This window comes from Suncus etruscus, chromosome 7 (assembly GCF_024139225.1).
Source record: "Suncus etruscus isolate mSunEtr1 chromosome 7, mSunEtr1.pri.cur, whole genome shotgun sequence".
In the NCBI taxonomy this organism is placed as follows: domain Eukaryota; kingdom Metazoa; phylum Chordata; class Mammalia; order Eulipotyphla; family Soricidae; genus Suncus; species Suncus etruscus.
This window is the reverse complement of record NC_064854.1, coordinates 17,255,036-17,271,545: the sequence shown is the minus strand read 5'-3', so window position 1 is coordinate 17,271,545 and position 16,510 is coordinate 17,255,036. Positions and strand designations below refer to the sequence as shown.

At 49.0% G+C, this 16,510-nt stretch overlaps 2 protein-coding genes across 2 annotated transcripts in view; one reads left to right on the top strand and one right to left on the bottom strand.

Annotated features, from left to right (window-relative positions):
* Positions 1-51: 51 nt before the first annotated feature.
* Positions 52-14,012, top strand: KIN (Kin17 DNA and RNA binding protein). Its single transcript, XM_049776324.1, has 13 exons — positions 52-190; positions 2,733-2,827; positions 3,969-4,012; positions 4,107-4,229; positions 5,216-5,397; positions 6,603-6,651; positions 8,147-8,204; positions 8,990-9,119; positions 9,946-9,996; positions 10,983-11,051; positions 11,279-11,378; positions 12,334-12,434; positions 13,724-14,012. Exons 1-13 carry the CDS (start codon positions 77-79, stop codon positions 13,784-13,786), a joined length of 1,179 nt encoding a protein of 392 aa, XP_049632281.1. The 5' UTR covers positions 52-76; the 3' UTR covers positions 13,787-14,012.
* A 1,956-nt stretch (positions 14,013-15,968) lies between these two features.
* The window catches only part of ITIH2 (inter-alpha-trypsin inhibitor heavy chain 2), a 34,224-nt gene continuing 33,682 nt past the window's right edge, over positions 15,969-16,510 (bottom strand). The window contains exon 20 of the mRNA XM_049776336.1: positions 15,969-16,248. Coding sequence (XP_049632293.1) covers positions 16,101-16,248 — 148 coding nt within the window. The 3' untranslated portion in view covers positions 15,969-16,100. The remainder of the gene's footprint in view (positions 16,249-16,510) is intronic.

The following is a 16,510-nucleotide window of genomic DNA, read 5'->3' as shown; positions in this document are numbered from 1 at the left end:
TTGGCCCCGCCCACCGACTTCCGCTTCCGGCGCTGGGCTACAAGTTGTCTGTCTGTCGCCCTGGCTGGTGGTCGCCATGGGCAAGTCGGACTTCCTGACCCCCAAGGCCATTGCCAACCGCATCAAGTCCAAGGGGCTTCAGAAGCTGCGCTGGTATTGCCAGATGTGCCAGAAGCAGTGCCGGGATGAGGTGAGGGGGAGTCTGGAGGCTGCGCTTCTGTCATCGCACCCCAGCAGGGCTGGGACACCTCCCACCTTCCCTTCTGTCTCCTCTTTTCTCCCTGCGCGCGCACACACACACACACACACACACACACACACACACACACACACACACACACACACACTTCCCACCTTCCCTTCTGTCTCCCCTCTCTTACATGGACACACACACACTTCCCACCCTTCTGTCTCCTCTCTTCTCCCTGCACACACACACACACACACACACACACACACACACACCCTGTCATCACACACACACACCTCCCAACTTCCCTTCTTCTGTCTCCCCTCTCTTCCCTTTACACACACACACACACACACACACACACACACACACACACACATATGCACACCAGGCTCCCCTATCTTCCCCCTCTCTTCCCTGGACACACACACACACACACCAGGCTCCCCATTCTTACCCCCTCTTCCCTAGACACACACACACACACACACACCAGGCTCCCCTCTTTTCCCTGGACACACCCACACACATACACACACACTCACACAGGTTTCAGAATGATCTGTTGTGTAGGAATAGTGTCAGGATAAGTCTTGTTTAATGTCACCTTCCAAAATGACCCTCTATGCCCAACTGATTGATGGGCAATGGGCAGCCTGAGGTCAGTGCTGGCCAGTCACACTGTGCCCCTTTCAAGGATCAAATCTCAGGATGGTCCTTGGACTTACCCTCATGCATCTTGATCTTATTGTCTTTGTTCTGATGGTTTTGCTTCCTTGCTTGAGTATGTAGTTGGATTGGTTTTTGTGCTGAGATGGATGTGGGGCACACCCCGCAGTGCTCAGGCCTTACTCCTGGCCCTGCTGCACTCAGGGATAACCCCAGGCTGGGCTTGGGGGGAACCATATGGAGTACTGGGGAGCAAACCCAGTTTAGCTTCGAGCAAGACAAGTGCCTTCCTCATCTAACAAAAGTCGCTGTTTCTGGTTTTTCTGTTTAATATCACCAACCATTCTTTTGCACAAATGAGCTCTTTCTCCTCACCCCAGTTCAGCTCAGCAGTCCCTAAAGTCTGCCTTGTGTGTGTATGTGTGTGTGTGCTCATGTGGGGAGGGGTTGCCCAGTGCCCTCCATTTTATAATAGTGACCAGTTCTCCATGGAAGCTATTTGTGGGGGCTCCCTTCTGTCTGTGCCCTGAGTCTGAAAAGTTGAGACAGGAATGTCTTACCCTCTCTGTCCTTGGAGAACTAGAATCTAGTCATATTTTGTGCCATTTCTTGTTTCCATTATTACGTTTACTTTTCATTTGTGAAAGTGGGAGCGATTTTCATCCAGGAAGTTGATCTCTGGGAGTTCCTTACAGTAGTAGCTCATGAGAAAAGACCTGGTGGTCTGGTCAGCCCCAGGAGTTGGTATTTATGTGGGGTGAGCAGAAGGGGTGGCATTTGGGGAGAGCCCAGCAGGCTGGGGTAGCAGTGGGTGGAGAGGGAGAAGAGAGGAGTGGCACTCCCCTGCAGCCTGCACCCCAAGACAGGACCAGGTGCCAGCCTTATTCTGCGGGGGTGAATACTAGTGGGAGAATAGATTTTCTGTTTGGTTTTAGTTTTTGTGCCACATCCGATGGTGCTCAGGGATTACTCTGGCTCTGTGCTCAGGGGTCATTCCAGGTGGTGCTCAGGACACCCTATGGGATGCCAGGGATCAAACCCAGGTCAGCTGTATGCAAGGCAAATGCTTTTCCCACTGTGCTATCACTCCAACTCCAGGAAACAAGTTTTAGGGGACCTTATGTGGTACCTAGGATGGAACCCAGGTCCCAGCTGGCAATGGGTCCCATAGTCCCCTCTTTTTCCTGTACTCTGGCTCTGTTCTAGCACTTGTTTGCTTTTCATGTTCACCTGATTTTTTTTGAGGGCCGAGATCACACCCGGCAGCGCCCAGAGGTTACTGCTCGCTCTGTGCTCAGAAATTGCTCCTGGCAGGCTCAGGGGACCCTATGGGATGCCAGGAATTGAATCCAGGTCTGTCCCTGATTGGCTGCAAAAAAGGCAAATGCCCTACCGCTGAGCTATTTCTCTGGCCCCTCATGATCATCTGAAAAGGATACATGTTTAGTATGTGTAGCAGTCTTGTGCCTTTATAACAGTGTCTTGGAAGGCAAATAAATGTAGTTCTCTTCTAAATGAAAGCTACCCGTCTGGCTTCCTGACTGTCCCTAAAATGCCCCATGAAACCTCACAGGAAGTAGTGGCTCATAGGATTTGATCTTTACAGGCCTGAATGAAAAGATTCTGCCACCCCAGGCCTGTCTGATTTGTGGCACCTGTGTTCTCTGCTTTCTTCTCCTAGGACTTATCTGGACAGATTTTTAACTTCACAAAGACAGCTGAGAAATCTTAGACTGTTTATGATGAGTGATTTACTCATTTTAAAGAATATGTCAGCAGAAAGAAGCCTTTGACAGTCTTGCTTTGCCTCAGGGCTGCTGTGATCCAATTATGCCATTGCCAGAACCTAGCTGTTTCCTTTCCTCTCTTCTAGAATGGTTTTAAGTGTCACTGCATGTCCGAGTCTCATCAGAGACAGCTTCTGCTGGCTTCAGAAAATCCTCAGCAATTCATGGACTATTTTTCAGAGTAAGTAACGGATATTTTCCCCAGATCCCGTACATATAGTGGCAGGAGGGCAGGGTTGGGGCTGGAGTGACCTGTTCTCTGATACTCAGAGGAGCTGCTATCTAAAGTTGTGGTACTTGTAACCTATGCCCCGAGACCAGGCTTCATTCTGTTTGACTGCTGGAAGTTTCTTTCTCAGCACATTTTTGAACAGCAACAGATATGAATGCAAAGGCAGCTTTTTTTTTTTTTTTTTTTTTTTTGGTTTTTGGGCCACACCCGGTGACGCTCAGGGGTTACTCCTGGCTATGCCCTCAGAAGTCGCTCCTGGCTTGGGGGACCATATGGGACACCGGGGGATCGAACCGCGGTCCGTCCTAGGCTAGTGCAGGCAAGGCAGGCACCTTACGTCTAGCGCCACCGCCCGGCCAAATGCAAAGGCAGCTTTTTGGTTTTTGGAGGTGTTTCTCTTGTTTTGTTTGTTTTGGTCTTCTGGGCTACACCTGGTGGCACTCAGGGATTCCTCCTGGCTCCTCACTCAGAAATCACTCCTCTCGGTACTCAGGGGACCCTATGGGATGCCTGGGATTGAACCTGGTCTGCTACACAAATGTCCTCCCTGCTACCTGCTATATTACAGCTCTGACCCCAATAACACATACAAATTAATCCAGTTTCTGAGCATTCTTGAAGCTGGTCATTGACTCCTCTCTCAGCTGCACCTTCTCCCACTCCTTTGCCCACCCATAGACCCCAGGATGACATGGGCCACGTCTGTATGTGGTATGAAGTAATGGCATTGGAAATATGAGGGGTCCTGTGCAGTGTGTCCTTGTTACCTTAAAACAGGTATCTCCATGTTTTCAGGGCCTGGGCCTCACTGCTTGACATACTGAGCCCAGCCCAGCAGTGTGGATCTGGTGGTTTGGACTTGGCCGGTGCTGACTTAGGGCCTCACACCTGGAACCATCACCTCGGCCCTCAGACTGGCTATTTGACTTCATTTCAAAACTAGTTTTGCAGAATCTTCCCTTCCCTGACCTTTAGGGGGCATAAACAGACACTTGAGGGTCACTGGGACTCGAAGTCTGCAGCACGAAGGCCTTGGGAAGCCACTCTTTGCCTCTGTTGTGCACTCACAAGGCTTTTCCTCACTTTCCAGGGAATTCCGGAACGACTTTCTTGAGCTGCTCCGAAGACGCTTCGGTAAGTTCCCGGGATCCTGCGCTCGGAAGGACCCCGTGTTCCCTGAAGTCCCTCAGTCTCCACGTTGTGCCACAGTTTCACGCTCTGTCCACAGGCACTAAGCGTGTCCACAACAACATTGTGTACAATGAGTACATCAGCCACCGAGAGCACATCCACATGAACGCCACCCAGTGGGAGACCCTCACCGACTTCACCAAGTGGCTGGGCAGGGAAGGTGAGTCAGCCACCTACTGGGCTTGGCATGGGTCAGCCTATGTCACAAGGCTGGGGGGAAGTGCGCCCTCTTGCATGGGGCTGGCTTCTGGTGTCCCAGTGGAAACATCTAGGAAAGGTATTTGTGCGGGCAGAGCTGAGATGGATCATTCTTCATGTGTAGCTGGGTCACCCACCATCCCCTCTCCCATAGGCCCTTCTGGCCCTCCCTGGATGGTTCACGTGGAGACCTGTGTCTCAGAGCAACCCCTGCAGAGGTCTCAAACTCAATTTACCTGCGGGTCTCAGGAGGCAAAGTCGGGGTGATCCTTGAGTGCAAAGTCAGTAGTAAGCCTTGAACATTGTGGGGTGTGACCTAAACAACTAAAACAAAACAAAACAAAAAAAGATTCCTCTAGGGCAGGGCCACAAAATGTTGTATGAAGGGCCGAGAGTTTGAGACCCCTGCCTTAGAGCGACCCCTATGCATTCACAGGCACAAAGTCCCAAATGCACTGTGGAAGATGATAAACGCAGTCTTCACCAGTTTCCTTCTTTTAAATTAATTTTTTTTTGTTTTTTTCGAGCCACATCCGTTTGATGCTCAGGGGTTACTCCTGGCTAAGCACTCAGAAATTGCCCCTGGCTTGGGGGGACCATATGGGACGCCAGGGGATCAAACCATGATCCATCCCAGGCTAGCGCTTGTAAGGCAGACATCTTACCTCTAGTGCCACCTCTCCGGCCCCAGGAGTGACTTCTGAGCTTAGAGCCAGGAAGAAACCCCGAACGCTGCCAGGTGTGCCTTCCCCCCAAAAAAATATCTCCCTGTCACCATTAAGATTAAACAGTTGTGAGCTGCCAAAGTCTCTGACCCTGAAAGCCTTCAGGGAAGGGGCTTGGAGAGGTTCAGGGGGTGCGGCTGGTACAAGCATTCTCACAGTACACAGCCTCTCTGGCCGGTCCTACTGTCCAGTCACACTGTGCCGGGCATCTGTCTCCTCCCAGGGCTGTGCAAGGTGGACGAAACTCCCAAAGGCTGGTACATCCAGTACATTGACAGGGACCCTGAAACCATCCGGCGGCAGCTGGAGCTGGAGAAGAAGAAAAAGCAAGACCTGGACGATGAAGAGAAGACAGCCAAGTTCATAGAGGAACAAGTGCGGAGGGGGCTGGAAGGGCGAGAACAGGTGGGTAGTGCACAGTGGGCATGGATGAAAGCCAGGGTGGTACAGGCACGGAATGGCTTGGCTGGGTCTGTGGGAGGCCGAGGTAGGTGGGCTCTGTTTCCCTGACAGTCAAATCTGGGTGATTGCTAAGTTTCTTCCCCACCAGTGCCCATGGAACAGGAGCAAGAAAGTCCCAGGTCATCTCTTGGCCCAGTTGAGACCAGCTCCGTGTGGCCCAGAAGCCCAGTGTCCCTCCAGCAGGGCAGCTGGTGACTTGGGAAATTGCAAAAAGAACCTTGTGCAGTTTTCTCTGGATGCCCTTAAAACCTCCAAATTCTTTTTTTTTTTTTGGGCGGGGGAGGGGTCAAACCCAATGGCACTTGGGTTACTTCTGGTTTTGTGCTCAGAAATCACTCCTGGCAAGCTCAAGAGAACCTATGGGATGCCCGGGATTGAACCAAGTCAGCTGTGTTATCATTCCAGCCCTCTACTTTTTTTTTTTTATCTTTTGAAAAATTTTAAGATTTTGTTCTTTCACCATGCTTTGTGTTAGAAAGGATATTTTACCTTGATCTGAGAGAGCCTTTTTCTTAATGGGAGCAGCAGTTAGCCTTTATCACTGAATATTTTCCTTTACGTTTTTCCTATTTAAGGGGCCTAGGTGTCTCAGGTGAGACACCACCCTGACCTTAGCTCAGTTCAGAGTTGTCTCTAGGGCACTGCCCACTTTGATCTCAGTGATCATAAGCACTATTGCTCGAAGTCTAGAAGGCTTTTGCTGTTGGATGTGACCTTGTGGGGCCAGCAGTAGGGCATTTGCCTTGTACACAGCTGACCCAGGACAGACGGTAGTTCGAATCCCAGCATCCGTATGGTCCCCCCATGATTGCCAGGGCAATTTCTGACGCAGAGAACCAGGATTAACCCCAGAGCTCTTCTAGGTGTGACCCAAGTCAAAACAAAAAAAGAAAAAGTGACCTGATAGCGGAGATAGTGCTGAGGTTGGTTGTTAACATTGTAACCAGAGCTAATGCTGGTGGCAAACTTAGTCGACTCTAGATACAAAGCAGCAACTTCCCTCTTAGACTCCTGAGTTGGAAAAGTATTTCCATTGAAAGTAACTTTGGAGTTAGGGTCGTAGTCCTGATGGATTGTTTCTGTTTCTGGATTGTTTCTGTTTCTGGGTTGCCTAGTAACAACACCTTCTCTTTTATTTGTCTTTCAAGGAGGTCCCTGTTTTTACAGAGTTAAGCAGAGACAATGATGAAGAAAAAGGTACTCTAGCTTTCTTTGTTTCTTTATTTATTATTTTTTTTTTTGGATACACTCTGTGATGCTCAGAGGTTACTCCTGGCTCTGGGGACCATATGGGACTCCGGGGGAATCAAACCAAAGTCAGTCCTAAATAGGCCGCATGCAAGGCAAATGCCCTACTGCTGTGCTATGGCTCCGGCCCCTCCTTGTTTGTTTGTTTCTTTCTTTCTTTTCTTTTCTTTTCTTTCTTTCTTTCTCTTTCTTCCTCTCTTCCTTTCTTTCTTTCTTCCTTTCTTTCTTCCTTTCTCTTTCTTTCTTTCTTTCTCTGGCCCCTCCTTCCTTCCTTCCTTCCTTTCTATCTTTCTTTCTTTCTTTCTTTCTTTCTTTCTTTCTTTCTTTCTTTCTTTCTTTCTTTCTTTCTTTCTTTCTTTCTCTGGCCCCTCCTTCCTTCCTTCCTTCCTTCCTTTCTATCTTTCTTTCTTTCTTTCTTTCTTTCTTTCTTTCTTTCTTTCTTTCTTTTTTTTTGGTTTTTGGTTTTTGGGTCACACCCGGCAGCACTCAGGGGTTACTCCTGGCTCTGTGCTCAGAAATCGCTCCTGGCACGCTCAGGGGACCATATGGGATGCCGGAATTCGAACCCTGACCTTCTGCATGCACATGCAAAGCAAACGCCTTACCTCCATGCTATCTCTCCAGCTCCCCCTCTTGTTTCTTTTATTTATTTATTTATTTATTATTTTTGGTTTTTTGGTTTTTTTTTTTTTTTTTTTTGGTTTTTGGGCCACACCCTGTGATGCTCAGGGGTTACTCCTGGCTATGCGCTCAGAAGTTGCTCCTGGCTTCTTGGGGGACCATATGGGACGCCGGGGGATCGAACCGCGGTCCGTCCTAGGCTAGCGCAGGCAAGGCAGGCACCTTACCTCCAGCGCCACCGCCCGGCCCCTATTTTTGGTTTTTTGGGTCACACCCGGCAGCGCTTAGGAGTTACTCCTGGCTCTATACTCAGAAATTGCTCCTGGGGGACCATATGGGATGCTGAGATTCAAACCACTGTCCTCCTGCACGCAAGGCAAATACCCTACTTCCATGCTATCTCTCCAGTCCTTCCCTCCTTGTTTCTTAATATGAATGCTTTAATGATGACAGAAACCTGCTCCCCTTGTGGAAATAAGACTGTCCACCCATCTTAGGCACCCTTTCTTGATTTTTAATGCAAAGGAATTGGCAGCGAAGCCCAGGCATGATGTCACCAGCTTGAGAAACAGGCCCCATGGCAGGCAGCCTCAGCAGCCGATTCATACCGGCAGCACAGAGCAGCACAGAACAGACAGGGTGGGGTTGAGAGTGGGAGCAGCATCTGTCTCCAGACCGTGACTATCCCCTGGGTCCTCTAGCATTGCTCCAGACCTGCGTCTGAGGGGCCTGGCAGGGTATGACCCAGTTGGTGACTGGTGGCGGTAGCAGCAGCTGGCCTGGCCCCGGGATCTGTGGGGTAACTTTCAGCCTCTCCTTGCAGTCACCTTCAACCTGAATAAAGGTGCCTGCAGCTCAGTGGCCACAACCTCCAAATCCAGGTGAGCAGCGGGCCCAAGTCCATCAGACAGGAGCGTTTCTCAGCACTGCTGGTCTCTGTGGCCCTTCTCCATGGGTGTCAGCGCAGCACGAAAAGCCCCAATATCCACACTCCCAATCCGCTCCTGGCCTTTCCTCCAGATTTCCCCACCCGCATAACATGTCCTGATAGAAACCCTTTTCCTCTCCAGTTTACCTCTTGTGCCCGGAAATATATGTGAGTCAGCCACGTTTGCCCCTGTAAGCAGATTCCTTGGCACGGGGCTCCGAGCTCTGCACTGCCTGTGGCCCTGCCACCATCCCTGCCATCCTGTCCGGTATTGGGATGGTCTTACACCCCAGCCCAAACAGTTGTTATTCACCCTGCACTCCCTACCGCCACCCTGGGAAGGAAAGATGTGGGGAGTTCCTGGGCCACAGCCAGACAGTGTGGACCCTGGGGTACGTCCAGATGCCAGATTCTTCCTGGGGTTACCCCAACCCCTGTCATTGTGTTGGAACCCAGTGACCCCTGGCCGTCCCCAGTGGTTCCCACTACTATGCGGATGCAGAGCTCAGAACATGCTAGACGTTGCCAGTGTTGAGATGTGTCCTGGCTGCGGAGCCAGTCAGGGCCCCTGAACGTCCTGAGCACAAACGAGTATTTGAGGCTCCAGCTGGATCATTGCTCAGGCTCTCAGCCCTGCCCCTCCCCCAATGGCTTCTGTCTAGTGATCTATGAGGCTGCCAGTGGCTTGTTGTGGTCTTCTTGTTAGATGGCAGCAGTTTACAGACTTTCTCCTCACAGCTCTCTGGGACCAAGTGCTCTGGCCACTCTGGGGCCCGCAGCCTCGGCCAAGCGGAAAGAACCTTCACAGAGCTCAGCTTCGTCCAAGGAGAAGAAGAAGAAGAAGTCGGCACTCGACGAGATCATGGAGGTGAGTATGTACCCCAGGACCTCCCCCCTGCTGGTGCCTGTGGGGTCGATGTGGGACCTAGGCAGCCAATATGGGGCCAGCAGTAGCTCCATGTGGGAAGGGTCACTTTCTTGTCTCAGCTGTGGGCTCTGGGCTCCATGTTAAGGGTGATGGTGATGGAGAGGACAGAGAGAGGGAAAAATGTGGTTTTGTCTCTGACTCAGTATCCAGCCCCTCCAGGCTTCCCATCCCACCTCCGAGCAGCCTGGCCTCTCCCTGGTGCCATGCTGGTCGCTCTCAGGATGATCTGACTATCCCTTCTCCCCTGAGGTGCAGGCAAGAGTGATGTTAGTGTGCAGAGAGGAAGGAAAAGGCCCTGCCGGAACCTGCTTTCTTAGTTTTTCCTTTTTGTTTATGCTTTGGGGCCATCCCCATCAATGTTTAGGGCTTACTCCTGGCTCTGCACTCAGGAATTCCTCCTGGTGATACTCAGGGAACATACAGGATGCCGGGGATTAAACCCAGGTTCGCTGCTTGCAAGGCAATTGCCCTTCCTGCTGTCCTATTCTCTAGCCTGGCCCCTCTTTCATCGATGACAGCAGCTGAGGGACAGCCATGGTCCCTTGACCTCGTGCTAGACTGAGTGGAGACTTGCATGGGTCCTTAGTGTTTTTAACTCAAGTTCTTATTTCTTTTTTTTTTTTTTTTATCATCTAAAACCTTCCCTTGTGTTCATCAGAGCGTGCACATTTGACCCTTGGCCTTCTGAAGTGTGTGTGGTGGGAAAGCATTTGAAACTGAGAACCGTTAAGGACCGTTCAGTGATGGTGTCTTGGGTTTCCTGCAGATTGAAGAGGAGAAGAAGAGAACTTCGAGGACTGACTACTGGCTCCAGCCGGTGCGTACCCAGTGCCGCTGATGCCCTATGGTGGCTACTTTATTGGTTTATTTGTGGGGTCGGAGGCCCATGCCTGGTGGTGCCCATGGGCAACTTCTTACTCTGCTTACGCTCATTCCTGGCAGGGCAAAGTGAGTGCTCAGGGGACTATAGGCAGTGAGAGGATTGAATTGGGGTCAGCTGCATCAAGCAAGTGCCCTGCCCTGTGCTCTTTCTCTGGCCCTTCTATGGGGTCTCCTGAGGCTAGTTCTGGGCCCTTCTGTGGTTCTCCCTATCTGAGCCTTCCTGGGCAGTGTGTCCTTTCTTCTTCCAGCAGCAATGTGTGTGAAAGCCAGAAGCTGAATGAGCAGAGCTCGATTGTGCAGATCAAGCCTTACATGGCTATAGAAATAAAAGTAGCTGTTAGACATGTGTTGGACAAAGAGGCCAATGGGCCAGGGCGTTTCCCTTGCATGCGGCTAATGGGGGTTCCATCTTTGGCAACCCATAGGATCCCCTGAGTATTTTCAGGAATGATTCCTGAGTTCAGAGCCAGAAGTAGTCTCTGAGCACTGCTGGATATGACCCAAAAACCAAAATAAAATTAAAAAGAGAGACAGTGAGCGATCACTAAGGAAATACTGTGTACCTGGACAGCTTGGAGCTCCAAAGTATCTGAGCTTTAAAGTTGCCATCAGGGGCCAGAGAGATAGCACAGCGGTAGAGCTTTTGCCTTGCATGCGGCCTACCAGGGAGGGACTCAGTTCGGTTCCCAGCATCTCATATGGTCCCCCAGCTTGCCAGGGGCGATTTCTGAGTGCAGAGCCAGGAGTAACCCCTGAATGCTGCTGGGTGTAGCCAGAAATCAATCAATCAATAAAGTTTAAAAAAAAATAAAGTTCCCATCAAATTTTATAATTATTCTTGCCTGGTGAGGTTGATTTAAAATGAGGATTCAAAAGAAGAAGGAGAATTTATGTCTGTCCTCTTTATGTTTTATTCTTTAGGAAATTGTCGTGAAAATTATCACCAAAAAGCTTGGCGAGAAATATCACAAGAAAAAGGGTGTTGTGAAGGTGAGGGTGGGCAGGATCCTGGATGAGTGGATCTGTGAGAGGACTGGGCCAGCTAAAACACAAAGATGAGGATGGAAAAGTGGTGCAGAGGCTGCAGGATACGATGCCTTCAGGCAGTTCTGCTGCCATTCTGGCAACCACCTCTCCCCTGTTCTCTCCTCTCCACTCCTCTCCCCTCTCTTTGCCTCTCCTCTCCTTTCTCCTCAAAGCCTTATTTCTCTCCACAGGAAGTGATCGACCGCTACACAGCTGTGGTGAAGATGATTGACTCAGGGGACAAGCTGAAGCTGGACCAGACACACCTGGAGACAGTCATTCCGGCACCAGGTGCGTGTCTGTGGACCCGTGTCACCCAAGGGAGCTGATTTTGGGGGCGCTGTGTCCTGGAAATACAGAGCCACGATGTCTCACATGTATCTTTCTGATTCTTCCCTACCACAGCCCCGAGTACATGGTTATGTGGACTTGATACACTTTCCCTCCCTAGAATCTTCTCTTTCTTTCTGAGATACACCAACACATCTGGGCGACAGTTCTGTTCCTTCTTTCATTTGATCTCCCCAGTGCTATGAACACTGGGCAAGGGGCCTGTCCCTAGGCCCACTTTTCACCACAACTCCCCATGGCCCTGGGATGAGTCAGTCTCTAAAGCCACTGTGCCAAGGTGGGTTTATTCCTGCTCCCCAGGCCAAGCTGAACCCAGAGAGAGTTTTGAGATTTTAGGCTATGGAGCTCAGTGTAGAACACATGGCCTCCAGGTGCTGTCCTGGGTTCAATAGCCTAGCCTGCCAGAAAACTGCTTTACTGCAGGGATGTAACTTGGGCTGCTGCACTGAGGTTTGAAGGGTCACAATTGACTTTTGGGAGTGAAGCTGCTATTATCGTTGCTCTGCAAGTCTTCCCCTCGTAAGTGGAATCTTTACTTTAGAATACACTTGAATAGCTCAGGCTTGAGGTTGTATCTTTCAGATAGGCATGAACCCATCTAGCCATCCTGGGACTCTAAAGAGACAAACTTCAGGGAGCAGATGTTTTCTCAGGCTCCAAGAATTTCCTCTGTGTTCCATGTGGTCTCTTATTCCCACAGTTCCCTTTGACAGGTGAGCGGGAACCATGAGGAGTGATACACTGGCACAGAAAGCAGAGCCCCCTCTGCCTCAGGACACCAGGCTCCTTCAGTCGTTAGCAGTCGCAGAAAGGATTTTTTATTTTCTTTTCGTTGTAGCAAAATTGAGAATTAAATGCGCGTTTCCTTGACCCATAAGTGTTCTTTTCTTTGTAGGAAAGCGAGTCCTGGTTTTAAATGGAGGTTACAGAGGAAATGAAGGCACCATGGAGTCCATCAATGAGAAGACATTCTCGGCTACCATCGTCATTGAGACAGTAAGTACCTCAGGCATTCTTGGTTACTATAGGTATTGAGACAGTGAGTACCTCAGACGTTCTGGGCTACTATAGTCATTGAGACTGACTATAGACGCTCAAAGTCACTGTAGTTCTTGAGACCAAGTATCTCTCCCAGACATTTTTTCAGCAACTGTCGTCACAAAAACTAAGTATCACAGACATTCACAGCCATTCCTGGAAATTGAGTCTCTCACACACAAACACCGAAGTGCACCATAAACTTTTTTTGTTGGGTTGGTCTCGGGACCTTGGCTTAGAGTTCGGTTTTTTTGATTGGTCCGCATTCCCGTTAGGCAATCTCTTTTATTTTTTTTAGTGCCTCTGTAATTGCTGATACATATTATTTATCCCTGATTTATTGTCTGAGTATAGGAGAAGTTCATCCAGGTTGATCCATTTGGCTGCTAACAAAATCCCCCAGACCTGTAGCCTCAGGAATTGGAACCCTGGCTCCCAGTTCTCAGCAGTTCCCCGATTCAGGGCTCTGATGCGGAGTCACATGAGCTCACTGGCTTTCAAGGTTACTGTCCTCTGACCTAACTCCTGGCCCCACCCTAAGATTAGCCCAAACTCCATCCCCTGCACTGTACCAGACAAGTACAATTTGCATCTGATGGTGCCCTGTGATCCTTCAGCCCAGTGGCTGTCTCCAGCATATTTTGTCTGTTCCTTTCTGCTCTTTTTGTTTTGTAAAATTATATATGACACGTACAGTCTTACATCCCTACTCACATCTTAGAGAACTCAGTTGGGTGGGATAATTAGGGGATGGTTTAGCTAAGCGCAAAGAAAGAACTCCAGAAACCAAGTACTTCTTAAAGTTTTTTCGTCCATAATGGACTTAAGGTACCAAAGATCTTTAATTATTTGTGGTTGATTTTTGCTGTTGTTTTTCTTCCCCTCTCGGTATTTGGATTTTACCCACAGTGCTCAGGGCTTACTCCTGGTCCTGTTTGTGCTCAGGGATCATTCCTGGCAAACTTAAGTAAGAATCAAACCCAGGTTGATAACCTGATAGGCAAATGCCTTCATAGCAATTGGGAAGCACTTTGTTGGTTTCAAGAAGGTACCTTTCCAGGGATGCTGAGGAAGTCTGTTCCTGCCCGTAAATTCAGGAGCTCAGCTCTGGACTCAGACTGAGTGAGCATCAGCCATCGTTATGTATAACAGAGGCCGGGCTAGGCAGGTTGATAGATAGCGATATTGCGCCTTTTCTACCCTTTGAACATGTATGTGCTTTAACCATCAATTGTTTCTGTTTGTAGGGCCCTTTAAAAGGACGCAGAGTTGAAGGAATCCAGTACGAGGACATTTCGAAACTTGCCTGAATTTGAAAAATCTGTTTAACACATTAAAATCCTAAAGCATCAAATTGGTGTTTGCCGGGGCATATTGAGACTCTACTGTGTCAGGGTGTCAGTTCTGTATAAAGCAGCTGGATTTATTGACTGTACCATTGCTCAGCCAAGCTGAGAGAACTATCTAGTCATGTGGCAACTATCAAACTGTGCTCCTTTGTCCCTCTTATATTTATTTACTTTGTAATGATGATTTTTTTATCTTCATTAAAAGAACATTGTTGTAAAGTTTTATACAAGACATTTTAGAATCAAACTAAAAGAAATTCTCCACATGCTCTCCATTTATATATACCTCCTGTGGTCAAGTTGTATTTGAAACGAATAATGACATTTTCAAACTGTTTATGAAGATCTTTCTCACCTTGCCCGAGTTTGGAAATTTGTCATTAAAATCCTAAAGCCTCAGGTCGCTGTTTGGTACTGTGGCTGTGTGCTGACTGAGTTCATGTGCTAATCTCCCCTTTCACATGTATAGTTCTGTGACTTCAGAATGACAAGCATCACTACTATGGTTATCCTCAGCCCAGACCCCTTAGGCCCTTCCTCCCTGGCTCCTGGCAGGATCTGCTCTACCTCCAACTCTCCGGGGTTTCCTGTCTTGATCTAACGAGCTGCCATCTCTACATCAGCTCCATCATGTAGCAGGATTTGCCCAGGGTCATGCTTGTTGCTGGTCCAGATCAGTTCTTGGTTTCTTCCTACTCGCCAAAGTAGTGGATTTGCCCTGTCCTGAAGAACAGGGAGCCTCGTGGCCCATCTGCTGAACCCCATCTGCTGAGTCCTGCATGATTTATGCTGACAGGGTTTGAAGAGAAGGCACAAGTCCTAAAGATGACCCTAACAGATCACCCTGTCATGGTCTGACTGAGATTTAAATGGAATCACAGGGCTTTTAATTAAATTAATAATCAGTTAATAATGACTTAAAAGCTGCTCCAACGAATAAAAGTATGTTACCAAGTTTTCTTTCATTTTGGGGGTCACACCCAACAGCACTCAAGGGTTACTACTGGCTCTATGCTCAGAAATCGCTCCTGGCAGGCTCAGAGGGCCACATGGGACTCCGGGATTCGAACTACCATCCTTCTGCATGCAAGGCAAACACCCTACCTCCATGCCACTTCTCCAGCCCCCAAGTTGTTTTCTTTCATCCCTATACATAATATTTTCCAAAACTTTCCCACTAAGACTAGGAAGGTCCTTTTCCTACTATTCCCCTTCTTTTGAAATAAATCATACATGGAAGACATAGTTCTAGTCTTATAGATCTGGAACACACACAAATATTTCTATTGACAGTGAACTTTAAAACAAGAGCTATCCAATGTTTTCACCATTGGAATAGTTAAGTTTTTAAATCCAGCTACTTTTGACTGGATGCATGTTCCAGTCTTGCACGTCACCCCGACTTCAAGGTGGTCGGCGCCCCTTTAAAAATCACCAGGAAGGGCCGGGCGGTGGCGCTAAAGGTAAGGTGCCTGCCTTGCCTGCGCTAACCTTGGACGGACCGCGGTTCGATCCCCCGGTGTCCCATATGGTCCCCCAAGCCAGGAGCAAACTTCTGAGCACATAGCCAGGAGTAACCCCTGAGCGTTACCGGGTGTGGCCCAAAAAAAAAAAAAAAAAAAAAAAAAAAATCACCAGGAAACGCTTGGAGCAATGTTTGTATCTTTAGAAATCATGGTTTTGGCCACATTTTAACCATTTGTAAGAAGTTGCATTTGAGGTTTGTGTTAATGGCACAACAAAACTCAGTTGATTTTGTTTTAGGGTCATTTAGTATGTGTGTGTGCATATGTGAGTGTATGAATAAATGTGAAATGTGTGTTTGAGTATGCATATATGGATATGTATGCATTTAAGGATATGTGAGTTGTTGATGTGTTTGTTGGTGGGTAGATGTGCATTTGAGTATATACTAAGTGTATATGAGATGTGTGAACATTCGTGTTGTATGTGTGACTACATGTCTGTGAGAGTGAATATCAGTGCGTGTGAGTACATGTTTGCATCTGAAGGTGTGCATACTCCATTTTGCAGAGAAACCCCCCCCCCCCCTTTCGTGTATCAGGGGGCTCTGCCTGACCATAAGGCTGTGATGGCCAAGGCTGTATCACTATCGCCGCTGAAACAACACAGACTCCTGAAGCATCATTACATGGCTTTAATTTCTGCCCAGTGCAGCTCCAGGACCCCGTGTCAGCCCTCCCCAGACTGGCAGGTGGCAGCAAGCATGCACGGGTAGGAACCAGCACCCAACTATTCCCAGACCCTCCAGGCTTCAGGGCAGCTTCAGGAAGCTGTGGAGCTGGGGCACCAGGTAGTCATTGTAGTGTCCGTCAATGAAGCCTTTGCCACTGTTGTGCACGAACCAGCAGGTCACGTTGGTGCCCTGAACGTGATCTGTGCGGTAGTCTTTCTGCCAGCCCCTGTGAGACATGGGCCAGGCCAGGGTTCATGGTATGTCCCATTCTCCACCACTCTGCACCCACTGCTCCCTGATACCCAAAGTGCCTCATTCAGGCTCCCGGCAGCTCCCTGAGTGGACTTTCCCACCAAACTCAATGTGAGGTGCAAAGTCACCCCAAAAAGGTCAGACTGGCAAGAAGATTGGAGCCATGCCATGGAGCATGCCAAATGCTGGGGGCAGCTGGTAAGGCCTCGGGGTCCCTGCCCTGCCTTCTCAGATAA

Coding starts and splice junctions, on each gene's coding strand:
- KIN (XM_049776324.1), top strand. CDS start 77: ATGGGCAAGTCGGACTTCCTGACCCCCAAGGCCATTGCCAACCGCATC. Junction 2,828..3,968: donor TTCATGGACTATTTTTCAGA/GTAAGTAACGGA, acceptor CTCACTTTCCAG/GGAATTCCGGAACGACTTTC. Junction 4,230..5,215: donor CAAGTGGCTGGGCAGGGAAG/GTGAGTCAGCCA, acceptor GTCTCCTCCCAG/GGCTGTGCAAGGTGGACGAA.